The sequence below is a fragment of the Hemitrygon akajei genome, chromosome 21 (assembly GCF_048418815.1).
Source record: "Hemitrygon akajei chromosome 21, sHemAka1.3, whole genome shotgun sequence".
Classification (NCBI taxonomy): Eukaryota; Metazoa; Chordata; class Chondrichthyes; order Myliobatiformes; family Dasyatidae; genus Hemitrygon; species Hemitrygon akajei.
The window spans coordinates 17201084-17215863 of NC_133144.1; the positions used below are offsets into that span (position 1 = coordinate 17201084).

General features: G+C 44.2%; 1 protein-coding gene across 7 annotated transcripts in view; it reads left to right on the top strand.

Moving 5' to 3' along the window:
* Positions 1-14780, top strand: part of LOC140714116 (hydroxylysine kinase-like) — a 43874-nt gene that overhangs the window by 8930 nt on the left and 20164 nt on the right. The window contains exons 2-3 of one of the 7 annotated variants that reach the window (XM_073024897.1): positions 6305-6390; positions 11468-11804. In XM_073024897.1, coding sequence (XP_072880998.1) covers positions 11468-11804 — 337 coding nt within the window. In that variant the 5' untranslated portion in view covers positions 6305-6390. The other 6 variants (XM_073024893.1, XM_073024895.1, XM_073024898.1 and 3 more) reach the window with 6 other exon arrangements.

Here is a 14780-nt window from a genome sequence, read left to right on the forward strand (position 1 = left end):
GGATAGTGTGGAGGGCTATCAGAGGTTACAACAGGATATTGATAGGATGCGAAACTGGGCTGAGAAGTGGCAGATGGAGTTCAACCCAGATAAGTGTGAGGTGGTTCATTTTGGTAGGTCAAATATGATGGCAGAATGTAGTATTAATGGTAAGACTCTCGGCAGTGTGGAGGAGCAGAGGTATCTTGGGGTCCGAGTCCATAGGACACTCAAAGCTGCTATGCAGGTTGACTCTGTGGTTAAGAAGGCATACGGTGCATTGGCCTTCACTAATCGTGGGATTGAGTTTAAGAGCCGAGAGGTAATGTTGCAGCTATTTTGGACCCTGGTCAGACTCCAATGGGAGTACTGTGCTCAGTTCTGGTCGCCTCACCCTAGGAAGGACATGGAAACTATAGAAAGGGTGCAGAGGAGATTTACAAGGATGTAACCTAGATTGGAGAGCATGCCTTATGAAAATAGCCTTTTCTCCTTGGAGCGACGGAGGATGAGAGGTGACCTGATAGAGGCATTGATCATGTGGACAGTCAGAGGCTTTTCCCCAGGGCTGAAATGGCTATCATGAGAGGGCACAGTTCCAAGGTGCTTGGAAATAGGTACAGAGGAGATGTCAGGGGCAAGTTTTTTTTTACACAGAGAATGGTGAGTGCATAGATGGCTGCCAGCGATGGTGGTGGAGGCGGAAACGATAGGGTCTTTTAAGAGACTCCTGGATAGGTACATGGAGCTTAGAAAAATAGAGGGTTATATGTAAAGCCTAGTTCTAAGGTAGGGACATGTTCGGCACAGCTTTGTGGGCCGAAGGGCCTGTATTGTGCTCTGGGTTTTCCGTGTTTCTATTTTCACTGACCAGTCAAGCTCTCGATTAGAGGCATTACCTTCAAGGGCACTATACAGGAAGAGAAAAAATCAGCAGCTTGCGGAATGAAAGAAGTTCACCATACCTAAAAGATGTTGTACATTTTTAGTAGTGGGGGATGATGGGAGATCTATAATAGCGGCTACTTTTGATGGGAAGAGTTTCGCACCGTCTGCAGTGATGCGATGTCTGAGAAAGTCAATGGTTGACAACGCAAAGTGGCATGACCGGGGTTAATAATCAACCCGTGTTGGTTTACAGTAAGTGCTTGAAAAGTGTGCGGAGATATGGTATGCGTTCGGATTTCGATGCACTCGTAAAACGTATGTCATCCAAGTGAACAAAAATAAAATCTAAATCTTTAAGTACATAGTCTATCAGTCGTTGGAAAGCCTGTGCTGCATTTTTCTGCACAAACGGCATGTGCAGAAACTGAAAAAGGCAAAACGGAAATATTGCAACCATTTTAGGAATGACCTCCGAGCACACAGGCATGTGATAGGAGCGCCTAACCACGTCAACTTTAGGCAAAATAACTTCCCAGCTAAACGTGCCTGGATGTGTGGGACTGGGTAACGATTGAGGTTGGTGACCTCGTTAAGAAGCCGGTAATCGCCTCACGGGCAAACGCTATCAGACTCGGACATCACGGAGGGGCGAAGTCCAGGACAATTCGACCCCCGGACAATAGTAAGCCTTTCCATGTTGGCAAACACAGTTTTCGCGGTTGCCAGCTTTTCTGGGTCCAGTCTACGCGTGCGTGAATGGTCCAGCAAGCCGGTTGTGGAAATGTGTGTGACTGTAGTGGAGAATGTGGGCTTGGTGAGGTTTGGGAAATCGCCCAGCAGTCGAGTCAACTCTCGTGTGGTGGCGCACACAGCTGGCAATGTCTTTGTGGGCAACTTACTGGCGAAGCAGAGGAACGGCCCAAAGTCCTTGACATTCACAAGCTGGCAGCTCTTAAGACCAACCAACAGTTCTTGGCCACAAAGGAAATCCGCGCCGGGTAGAGGTCTGGCCAGGACGAAACACCATGTGTAAGGTCACCCACTGTAGCGGAGTATCACGCGTCGTGTCCCGTAAGTCTGAAACTGCATTGGCGGCCCCCAGCGGGGCTTCATGGCGCTATCGCTTCCGATCCGATCAATAGGTGATGCTGGCGGCACACACGCTTCAGCACCCGTGTTACACACGAGGCGTCGCTCTGAAAGGGTGTCCAAAATGACACGTAGATGAGCCTTGTAGCTGGAACCTACGGCGTGCCGGCATTGTCGAACCTACAAGGGGGTTGACACTTCCCGGCGTTTGTAGCAAAGCGACCGAGGGGAAAGCACAGACCTGGCGTTGTTTGTTTCGCAGCCACGGGCGTGCGTGCAAATAATTATCCAGATCGTTGACAAAGTGAAAAGTAGCGGTCCCAATATTGACCCCTCAGCGTGGACGTCCCGCTGCACGTCGGATGTTTAATTTTCCCCTCTTTAGATAATAGTCTGCACTGTTGTTACTTTTACCAAAATGCATTACATACATTTCCTACCACTGCATTCCATCTGTCACTTTTTTGCTCATTCTTCTAGTTTATGACCTGCTGCAATCGCTTTGTTTCCTCAGCACTACCTACCCCTCCCCCTATCTTCGTATCACCGCAAATTTTGCCACAAAGCCATCAATTCCATTATCCAAATCACTGACAAACAATGTGAAAAGTAGCGGTCCCAATACCGACCCCCTAAGGAACACTAGTCACCGGCAGCCAATCAGAAAAGGCCCCTTTTATTCCCACTCGCTGCCTCCTGCCTGTCAGTCATTCCTCTATCCATGCCAGATCTGTCCTTAAGCGCCATAGGATTTTACCTAGTTAAGCAGCCTCGTGTGTCACCTTATCAAACGCCTTCTGAAATTCCAAGTAAATGACATACAATGCCTTTCCTTTGCTCACCCTGCTTGTTACTTTTTGGAAGAATTATAAAAGATTTGTCAGGCAAGATTTCCCTTTACAGGAACTATGCTGACTTTGACTTATGTTATCATTAGTCTCCAAGTACCCCGAAAACTCGTCCTTAACCATGGTCTCCAACACTTTCCCAACCACTGAGGTTAGGCTAACTGGTTTATAATTTCAAACAAGAGAAAATCTGCAGATGCTGGAAATCCAAGCAACACACACACACACACACACACACACACACACACACACACACACACACACACACACACACACACACACACACACACACACACACACACAAAATGCTGGAGGGACTCTGCATCTATGAAAAAAGTACAGTTCACGTTTCGGGCCGAATGTAAGTTCAGGGAAGCAGGGGTTTATGTCCTGTGCGACGTCTCGACCGGTCGCCCTTGTCCCATAATGCTCACAAACTGGAGACGGACTGTTTTTAACTCCAATACATGGTCTCTTGCATCCGGGCTGGAAGAAACTGGTTGGACTGAAGTTTCTGTGGCATGGCCTCAGAAATGACTGGCATAACTGGACTGAAGCCTGCGTGGAGTGCCAGCGGACAAAAATTAACCGTCATGTTCAGGCGCAGTTGGCACTTTTTGAAGTCCCTGAGCGGCGGATTGACCATGCCAATGTGGACGATGTTGGCCCCCCCCCCCATGATTTCATGCACATTCTTATCATGGAGGACCATATCACCAGGTGGCCCAAGGTCATCCCTCTAGCATCGATGACAGCCGCAAACACGTGGCTTGATCATTCATCAGCACCTGGATTGCTCGGTTTGGTGCCCCATCTGATATTTCCTCTCACCGTGGTCCCAATTCATTTCAGACCTCTGGGCTGTAATGGCCGAGATCCTTGGTGTTAGGCTGCATCACATCATGGCGTATCACCCATATAACCATAACAGCATGGAAGCAAGTCATCTCGGCTCTTCTAGTCCGTGCCGAACGCTTACTCTCACCTAGTCCCACCGTCCTGCACTCAGCCCATAACCCTCCATTCCTTTCCTGTTCATATACCCATCCAATTTTACTTTAAATGACAATACCGAACCGGCCTCTACCACTTCTACTGGAAGCTTGTTCCACACAGCTACCACTCTCTGAGTAAAGAAATTCCCCCTCGTGTTACCCCTAAACTTTTGCCCCCTAACTCTCAACTCATGTCCTCTTGTTTGAATCTCCCCTATTTTTAATGGAAAATGCTATTCCATGTCAATTCTATCTATCCCCCTCATAATTTTAAATAGTTCTATCAAGTCCCCCCCTCCAACCTTCTACACTCCAAAGAATAAAGACCTAACTTGTTCAGCCTTTCTCTGTAACTTAGGTGCTGAAACCCAGGTAACATTCTAGTAAATCTTCTCTGTACTCTCCCTATTTTGTTGACATCTTTCCTATACTGTAATTCGGTCACCAGAACTGTACACAATACTCCAAATTTGGCCTCACCATTGCCTTGTACAATTTTAACATTACATCCCAACTCCTATGCTCAATGCTCTGATTTATAAAGGCCAGCATACCAAAAGCTTTCTTCACCACCCTATCCACATGAGATTCCACCTTCAGGGAACTATGCACCATTATTCCTAGATCACTCTGTTCTACTGCATTCTTCAATGCCCTACCATTTACCATGTATTTTGATTATTCCTACCAAAATGTAGCACCTCACACTTATTAGCATTAAGCTTTGAAAACCTACTTCATTATCCACAACGCCACCTATCTTAGTATCATCGGCATACTTACTAATCCAATTTACCACACCATCATCCAGATCATTAATATATATGGCAAACAACATTGGACACAGTACAGATCCCTGAGGCACACCACTAGTCACCAGCCTCCAAGCTGACAAACAGTTATCCACCACTACTCTCTGGCATCTCCCATCCAGCCACTGTTGAATCCATTTTACTACTTCAATATTAATACCTAACTATTGAACCTTCCTAACCAACCTTCCATGCGGAACCTTGTCAAAGGCCTTACTGAAGTCCATATAGACAACATCCACTGCTTTTCCCTCAACTTTCCTAGTAACCTCTTCAAAAAATTCAATAAGATTTGTCAAACATGACCTTCCACGCACAAATCCATGTTGACTGTTCCTAATCAGACCCTGTCTATCCAGATAATTATATATACCAGTAATCCAATGGGCGTTTCACCGTTCCTTAAAGGCTGCCTGAGGGCTTCCCTAATGGAGAGTGTTGGCATGATCGTCTCCCACGGGCCTGCTGGGGCTCAGAACGGCTCCAAAACGGGACCTGCGGTTGTCCGTGGCAAAGTTAGTAGACGGGCAGCTAATATGAGTGCCAGATGATTTTACTCCTGACGCCACAACCTCTCATCAGCGTCCCTGGCTCCTCAGTGAATTCAATTCCTCTTCACCTATCCCTACCTTCCATCATGACGTACAGCCCTCTTCCGTTCCTGGTGACCTATATTCCGCCTCGTTTGCTTTCGTCGGCCAGGACGCTCACCAACATCACACCCCTGTGCATTCTGTTTAATCGTATCAACTTAATCCTGACTGGCACCCGTTTTCCTCACTCTATGATCATTTAATTCGGAATCTCGATTAGCGCTGGTCGCGGAGTCATTGTGTGTTTAGAATGATTCACTCGCAGTGTCACTTTGTTGTGCCACCACCGCCCTGTTGGAATTCCTATTGTAGAACCTCGTTTCCGTCTCTACCTGGGAGTCTGCCGGGTTCAATTATTGCCAGCGCTCACCATGACAGAGGCTGCTGTTCCTCCGCAACAGATAGTCAAATGAAATCAGTTGAAATTTAGAGTCCTTGTGACTTCATTTTGGATTGAAGCCAAATTACCGGGACCTCCTCCAGAGTGACTAAAGCTGGTTTTTGAAAATACTCCAGTGTAAAACAGCACATGGGAGTTGCGACTACAAAGTAAGGTTTATCTTTATGACTTTATCTCGTTTTGATCAGCAGAGCGACAACAAAATGACTTCTGCATAACGATTCTGTGTTCACAACAAACGAGTTTTCATCGATCGTTGTTCTTTTCAGCTCGGCTTGCGAAAAAGGAAAGGGTTAATTCCAAGATATAGTTAGAGGGAAATGGTCATACCAGACAGTGACTGCGTGACCAGTGGTCAGAGCTGCAAATCGAGCATTACTTAAACTGGGAGCTTCCGTGATTGCTGCTCCAATCTGGGAATTGTTTAGAAGCCGTTCAGTTCTGACTGGGTGTTCTCGAACGCCAGTAATGATTCGGAATGATTAAGGAGGGAGTTTGAAGCACATTCTGGGTCAGTGTTCATGCCTGCTAAAAGGTGTGAGATCGACCTGGTGACAAAGAGACAAAGGATAGGTTCTGTTATTGCAAACAACAAGAGGATTGCAGTGGGGACGGGAGTGAATAAAGAAATTGGTCCCACTGAGAGAAATGGGGAAATTGAGCAGTTTGCTGAATGGTTTAATGAATAAACTCGTCTCAGGCTTCCAGCCGGGTTCCGTGGAATGGGCTGCTGGCAACGGTGGTGGAGGCGGAGACGATGGGGTCTTTTAACAGACTCCTGGACAGGTCATGGAGCTCAGAAAAATAGAGAGCTATGAGTAACTCTGGGTAATTTCTAAGGTAAGGACATGTTCGGCACAGCTTTGTGGGCCGAAGGGCCTGTATTGTGCTATAGGTTTTCTATGTTTCTATAATCGACGTTTCAATGACAAACTTTGCCATCTTCATCAGGGATCAGAGATGAAGATGGCAGAGTTTGTCATCGAAACGTCGATTATAATCGATACCTGTACCCGGGCGGAAGTACGCCGGGAAAGCACTGAGCCCTTTTTCAGCTGAAGGATTTATTTGTAAAAGAGGAATTTAGTTGGCTGCAATGGGAGTGAAGTGCTGAGCCTGTCCTTTCTCGATCTGGACAGGCTCAAGGATTATCTAAAGCTATGTAAACGGGGCTGCGGTAAGGTCCAACACAGGAGAGGAAGCTTGGACAGATACACTGACATCTAAACATTAAAGGCAGCCAAAATCAAACTGGTAACAGAGCTAACTCACACGGAAAACAAATAAAGATTATAATTCATCAAAATATGACAGGATTGATTACATGAAAGTCAGGCGATGTTTGTAAAGGTACGTCTTAGCATTTCATAATTTAAAAATCCTCTCTGCTGTGGTAAGCGAGAGCAGGAACTGGACGCTCTCTGAGTAATAAAGAAAGGAAGCACAACTTGGCAGTTGAAGGTCGTCTTGCCAATTTAATGAAGTGGGAAGTTTAAAAACAGATTAGAGAATGTTATTGGAAATTCATTGTGAGTAAAGTGGCAGGATTAAAAAAAGCAGTGATCAGACAATGTGGAAATAGACTGTAACTATGGAGACCTTCAACCATTCGGTTCCTGAGCCAATTTGCTTAACAACAGGAAAATAAGCAATCAACAACAGCCTTGAGAAATAAAGTAACAATCTAAGTCGGTTTGTAAAAGCTGCTGAAGGGTTTCGGCCCGACACGTCGGCTGTATACTTTTCGTGGATGCTGTCTGGCCTGCTGATTTCCTCCAGCATTTTGCGTGTTACTTGTAAAACAGTATAATTTACGTTTAGTTAACATTTTTTTCTTGAGAATGCTGCTTATACAGCGCTTTGTGCCTGTGATGTAAGAAACTTGAGCTTCATTGCCCCGTGTATACATGGACTTTGGCATAAGTCATAAAATCGCTTACCCGACTCTGAATTTAACTTTCAATATACACAAATATGTAGAAAGAGAAGCAACTACTCGTCAAAGGACAGGGGCCTTTTTATTTAGTAGACCAATGTGACCAAGTAATTTAATCACTAACGTAACCTGATACGTAATGGAATAGGCATAGGGTATATCCTGGGTGGTGGGGGCCACATTCTGAGGCACCGCTCCTGGAAGATATATTGGATACTACGGAGGCTAGTACCCATGATGGAGCTGACTAATTTTATAACTCTCTGCAACTCACCTCGATCCTGTGCGATGCACCCCCCCCGCCCCCCCCCCCACCACCACCCAAACCAGACAATGATGCTGAGAGTCAATGTTCTCCACGGTACATCTGTAGAAATTTTCCAGTGTTTTAGGTACAAACCAAATCTCTCCAAATTCCTAATGAAACATAGCTGCGGTCTTGCCTTTTTTATAGCTACATCAATATGTTAGGACCAGGTTAGGTCTTCGGAGATATTAAACCCCAAGAATGTGAAATTGCTCACTCTTTCCACTTCTGCTCCTTCTATGAGGGTTTGTGTGTGTTCCCTCGTCTTACCCTTTCTGAAGTTGACACTCAGCTCTTTGGTCTTACTGATTTTGAGTGCAAGGTCCACATCGTTCCACATTAACTGGATCACATCTGTTCAGTATGACCTAGTCAGGGGGTGTAGGAAGACCAGTAGGAGAGTGAAAATGAAGAAGTGCCCACACTCAGACATTGTCAGCTACCCGTATCTCAGCGGCACAAGGTACTAGAATTGGGGGAACTATTATCTCTCAGAAATTACAGAGGTAAAAGTGGAACAGAAGCATTTCACTTCAAATGCAAGGTCCTCAAGATTGAGGCTTGGTTCCTGAGGACGGTTCCAATGGTTGAACAACAGGTAAAGTAACTTGTGATGAGGGAAGCAGAGTGGAAACAGAGGCCAGGTGAGAAAGTGTTCGAACATTAGTCAAACTAGAGGGAAAAGTTTGACTAATTTCAGAGCTGTGAAAGGATGCCACTGATTATATTTGGCTTACACAAGGAATGTGATGATACTGAAAAAATACACTCTTAAATATTAACAGCTGACCTTGTTATCAGAGACAAACAGTCAGTGAGGACACATAGGCCACTTTACTTAACCTTCCTCAGTAAAACAGAGTTAACCCTTTGGACGTCAGCCTCACTGAAGAGAGGATCTCTTTTTGCCCATGAAATGAAATCTATAGAAATTTAATTTAATTTCTACAACAGCCAGGAAATGATGTTGTGTTCTTTCCTTGTTTATCAGCAAAATCAGACGGTTTCTCTTGTCTTGTGTGGGGTTTTTAGAATGTAATTTTCAACTTAATTTAGTGATTATAAAATCTTTTCACAGCTTCTCTCCTTTTAGATCACACTTTACCTAATCAGTATTATTGGGTCATATCACGTGGGCATCAGTCATTTGACCCCCAAATACTGTACAGACAAACCATCAAACACTTGTTAATACCAATTCCATTTCTCTTCTGCCATCAACTTTATTCCCTCAACTCATTCATCCTCACTGCCATGCGCCAACATCAGAGGCAACCTATAGCAATTTATTAACTTTCTGACTTGCACACGTTTGGGATGTGGGAGGAAACCAAAGCATTTGGGGAAACCCTTGTAGTCACACCGATAGCACCTGTGGCCAGTACCAAACCTGAATCTCTGAAGCAGTGAGGTGGCACCTCGACTAGTTGCCCAACTGTGCTGCCCTGTGCGTGAGTTTATACTCTTGTAACCATCCCCTGGACCACAAACAGTTTGAACCATCCCTTCCTCATTTCTCACTTCAATCTGTTAATCTCACCTAGTTCATCCTTGTCCTCTAGGCTTCTCTTTTTCCTTTTCTGTTTTCCTCATCATGAAGTATAGAATTGTACCACACAGAAACAGGCACTTAGCCCCACAGTATCTGTGCAAACCATCAAGCACCCCTTTTCACTAGTCTCTCAGTAACCCCTTTTCACTAGTCCCTCAGTAACCCCCTTTCACTAGTCCCTCAGTAACCCCCTTTCACTAGTCCCTCAGTAACCCCTTTTCACTAGTCTCTCAGTAACCCCTTTTCACTAGTCTCTCAGTAACCCCTTTTCACTAGTCCCTCAGTAACCCCATTGTATTCTGCCCACATTCCCAACAGCTCCCCTCACCCCCGGATTCTACCACTCACAGCCAATCTGTGTACCTTTAGCGTGTGAGAGGAAACTGGAGCCCCCAGGTGAATCCCACACGGTGACAAGGAATACATGCAAACTCCACAGAGACAGCATTGGAATGAATGCTTTTATAAAGGAACAGCTCTTCTGGAAAGCACTATAGGTCTATGAAAACAAAATCTTCACACCATTTTAAAAGTTTCTCCCCACCCCCCAGGCAGTTCATCTGATCAAACATTGTAGTTATTCCCTCCCCATCTCCCTCTATCTATTATCTCAGTCACTGCACTGCACAGTAAACCCACTGAATCACTCTTTTATAATGCTGTTGCATCGTGAGTATATGCTGGTATTTATGTATTCATGCACATTTTACTCCATATCTATACTGATAAGCTTATTTTCATAGAATAATTTTTTTCTGTATAGTTGTTGAATGTTGTTTTTTGTTGCCTGTAGTGCCAACACGGCATAGAATTTTCGTAAGACACGTAAATGAACAGGGTGAAATTACATTGATCCATGCTCCTTCATCAGAGGCTGGGATTGAAGCCAGTTGGCTGTGTAGGGAGAGAGCTACATCACTCTGTGACCCAATCACATTGTCCACCAGCTTAGTTTCTTTTACCTGGATGCCTCCTAGCATAGACCTGGTGAATCGGTGACTTCAAATTCACGATCTATAAAAGCTCAAAAAAGGTCGCATTTTGCTCCTAATTTTGTGTTTAAATTTTAATTTAACTTTGAGGAAATTGATCAGTCAGTGAACACTGAAGCTGTTTTCAGTAACTAGGACAATTTCCCTTTTGCTAGAGGTGTAGAGAAAGAGTGAAAAGGCACGGGAGGATTCCAGCTGGTCCTTTAAATCTGCACCACCATTCAACATGCTGATCACCCACTCAGGACCCTGTTCCATCTTACCCCCCTATCCCCTGCTCACCTTTGTCATTGAGAACCATATTCTTGAATATATTTATTGCTGCCACTATCTCCGATGGTAGAGAATTCCATAGGTTTACCACCTTCGTGAAGAAACTTTTTGAGATCTTCCTCTGTTATACCCCACATCTTTAGGGTGTAACCAGTAATTACAGATCTCCAGCCATTGGGAGCATCTTCTCATTATCCTCTCTTTCTGGTCCGGCTACAATTTGATGAATCTCACTGAGATCCTCTCATTCCCTCTAATGGGTCTAATCTCAGCTCTGCTATTCCAGGAAGCAGTCCAGTGAAACATGGTTGCACTCTGTCCATGACAAGAACATTCCTACTTGGGTAAGGAGAGTAAATTTCCACACAAATCTCCAGAGGGGGTTTCACTAAACTGTGTATGCCTGCAGCAAGACATATTTGCCTCTGTACTCCAGTCCTGTGGCAATGGAGGACAACACACCATTTGCCTTTGTAAATGCTTGCTGGACCTGAACGTAGTTTTTCAGCAACAGGTGTACAAGGAAACCCAGGTTTTGTTATGTTTGCTATTTTCTTTTCTAATATCTTTCTGTTTTCAGAACCAACGTAGGTAACCTTCCATGAACTGACATTAAACTGCATTGGCACACATTTGCCCAGTCACCCAATTTATTTAAATCATATTGGAGCCTCTTTGCATAATTTCATTCCACCATCCCCACGTTGCAGTGTTCTAACTGAAGTATTTGGATCAGAAAGTTCAGTAAGGCTAAAGGCATTGCTTCAGTGTTTTACTTGTTTCAATGTTTTCTTGTCTCCCAGATGTCCAACTCGGAGAAAGCTGTTCTAATCAAACCCTCACTGACTGAGGCCCAAGTGGTGGAGATCGTTGGTAGATTGTACTGTCTGAAGGTCTCTGAAGTCCAACCGATGCCCAGCTATGATGACCAGAACTTTCACATCCTGGCAGCTGAGACCCAGGCAAGCGAGCATCCGAGGAGGAGCTATGTTTTCAAAGTGATGAACACAGATGACAGCCAAAACGTAGATTTAGTGGAAGCACAAGTACAAGCCATGAATCTTTTGAATCAGAAAGGATTTCCCTCCCCCACATCCATCCCAACCACAGATGGCAGGATTATGTCACTGGAGACGATTAGTAAGTTTACTTTGTTGGTCAGTTGTGCTGCCTTCTTGTCAAGTTTATCTGTATCCCCCATAATTTTGTGAACTTCTGTGATGTGACTCCTCATTCTCGTTTGCTCTAAGAAATAAGATCCAGCATAGCTAACCTCTCCCTATAAATAAGGCCCACTAGTACAGCAGCATCCTCATAAATCTCTTCTGCACCCTCTCCAAACTGACTATGTCTTTCTCATAACCGGGTGGCCAAAACTATACACAGTACCCCAAGTGCAGCTTCACAACTGCCGCATAATGTTCCCTCTCCTGAACTCAATGCCACCATGCAAAATATCTTCTTCACCATCCTGTGTACCTGTGCAACTGGTGTCAGTGAACTGTGCCACAACACCCGTCAGTGCCTTTTAATTCACTGTACAAGTCCTACCTTGGTTAGACTGCCCAAAGTGCATCACCTAATAGTTATTTAATTTGAAATCCGTTTTCCAATTTTCAGTTAATAATCAAGATCTCTTTTCAATTGATTATAACCTGCTTTATTATCAACAAGAGCCGCTGATTTAGTGTCATCAGCAAACTTGCTAATTGTGCCAAGTGTATTCACATTCGAATTGAGTAATTGTATACAAACATCCCTACATTTGACCTTACTACAGAAGGGAAGACATTGATGAAACAGCGGAAGATGGTGAATCCTAGCACACAGTCTCAAGGAAGTTGTAGGACCATAAGATATCAGAGCATAAGTAGGCCATTAGGCCCTTTGAGTCTGTGCCGCCATTTCACCATGGCTAATCTGTTATTCCCCTCAGCCCCAGTCTCCTGCCTTCTCCCTGTATCTTTTAATGCCCTGACCAATCAAGAATCTATCAATCTCTGCTTTAAATATTTGTAAAAACTTGGCCTCCATTGCTGCCTGTGGCAATGAATTCCACAGTTTCACCGCTCTCTGGCTAAAGAATTTTTTCCTCATCCCCCTTCTAAAAGGACACTCCTCTGTTCTGAGGCTGTGTCCTCGGGTCTTAGACTCTCCCATCATAGGGAATATCCTCTCTACATCCACAGTATCAAGAGCTTTCACCACTTGATAGGCTTTATTTGGGCTAGTCCTCATTCTTCTGAAATCTAGTGAATACAGGCCATCAAACGCTCTTCATATGACAAGCTGTTCTATTCTGGAATCATTTTTGTGAACCTCCTTTGTACCCCTCTCCAGTTCCAGCACATCCTTTCTAACACAAGAGGCCCAAAACTCACAATACTCAGGTGAGGCCTCACCAATACTTGATAAAGCCTCAACATTACATCCTTGCTTTTATATTCTAGTCCTCTTAAAATGAATGGTAGCATCGCATTTGCCTTCCACACATCAGACTCCACCTACAAATCTACCATTAGGGAATACAGCACAAGATCTCTCAAGTCCCTTTGCAACAGATTTTTTTTTTGTATTTCCTCTCCATTCAGAAAACAGTCAGCCCTTTCATTTCTTCGACCAAAGTGGATGACCATACGCTTCTTGACATTGTATTCCGCCTGCCATTTCCTTGCCCATTCTCCTAATCTGTCCAAGTCCTTCTGCAGTCTCTCTATTTCCTCAAAACTACCTGCCCCTCCACCTATCCTCATGTTGTTGCAAACTTTGCAACAAAGCTATCAATTCCACCATCCAAGTCACTGATGTGTAACATAAAATGAGACCCTTGTAGAACACCATTAGTCACCGGCAACCAACTGGAAAAGGCTCCCTTTATTCCCACAGTTTACCTCCTGCCAACCAGCCACTGTTTTATGCATCCTGGTATCTTTCCTTTAATACCATGGGCTCTTAACTTGTTAAGAGCCTCATGTGTTTCACCTTGATAAAGGCCTTCTGAAAATCCAAGTACTCAACTTTAACCGCTTCTCCTTCGCCTATCCTGCTTGTTATTTCTTCAAAGAATTCCAACAAATTTGTCAGGAAAACTTTTCCCTTGAGCCAACCATGTTGACTAAGGCCCATTTTATCAGGTGTCTCCAAGAACCACAGAACCACATCCTTAACAACGGACTCCACCATCTTCCCAATAACTGAGGTCAGACTAACTGGCCTATAATTCCCTTACTTCTGCCTCTCTCCCTTCTTGAAGAGTGGGGTGACAGTTACACTTTTCACAGTCTTCCAGAATATAGTGATCCTTGAAAGATCATTACTATTGCCTCCACAATCTCTTCAGCCACCTCTTTCAGAACCCTGGGGTGTACACTATCTGGTCCTGGTGATTTAATTTCCCAAGTACTTTCTCCCTACTAATGGCACCGTCACATTCTTCTGAACGCTGACCCTGCTAGTGAGTTCCACAGTGAAGACTGATGCAAAATACTTATTCAGTTCGACTGCCATTTCCTTGTCCCCCATTACTACCTGTCCAGCATAATTTTCCAGTGGTCTGATGTCCACTCTTACTTCCCTTTTACACTTTGGTATCCTCTTTGATTTTATTGGCTTGCTTACTTTCATATTCCATCTTTCCCTAAATGACTTTTTAGTTGCCTTCTGTTGGTATTTAAAGGCTCACAATCCTCTAACTTCCCACTATTTTTTCTCTATTATATGCCCTGTCTTCACATTTATGTTGCCTTTGAATTCTCTTGTTAACCACAGTTGAGTCATCTTGCCTTTCGAATACTTCTTCCATCTTGAATTATTTATTTATTTATTCCCCTCAGCCCCAATCTCCTGCCTTCTCCCCATATCCATTAATGTCTTGACCAATCAAGAATCTAACAACCTCTGCCTTAAATATTTGTAAAAATTTGGCCTCCACAGCCGCCTGGGGCAATGAATTCCACAGTTCACCACTCTCTGGCTATTATGATTTAGAAACATTCAAAGCATTTTATAACTTTGATAGCTAGAAAAGCCTTGATTTGGTTTTGATGGTTGAAGTTTCTTCTGTGAGTGGGATTTGTTGCCTCACTTAACACCCACTGCCATGCTGAGCCTTGCATT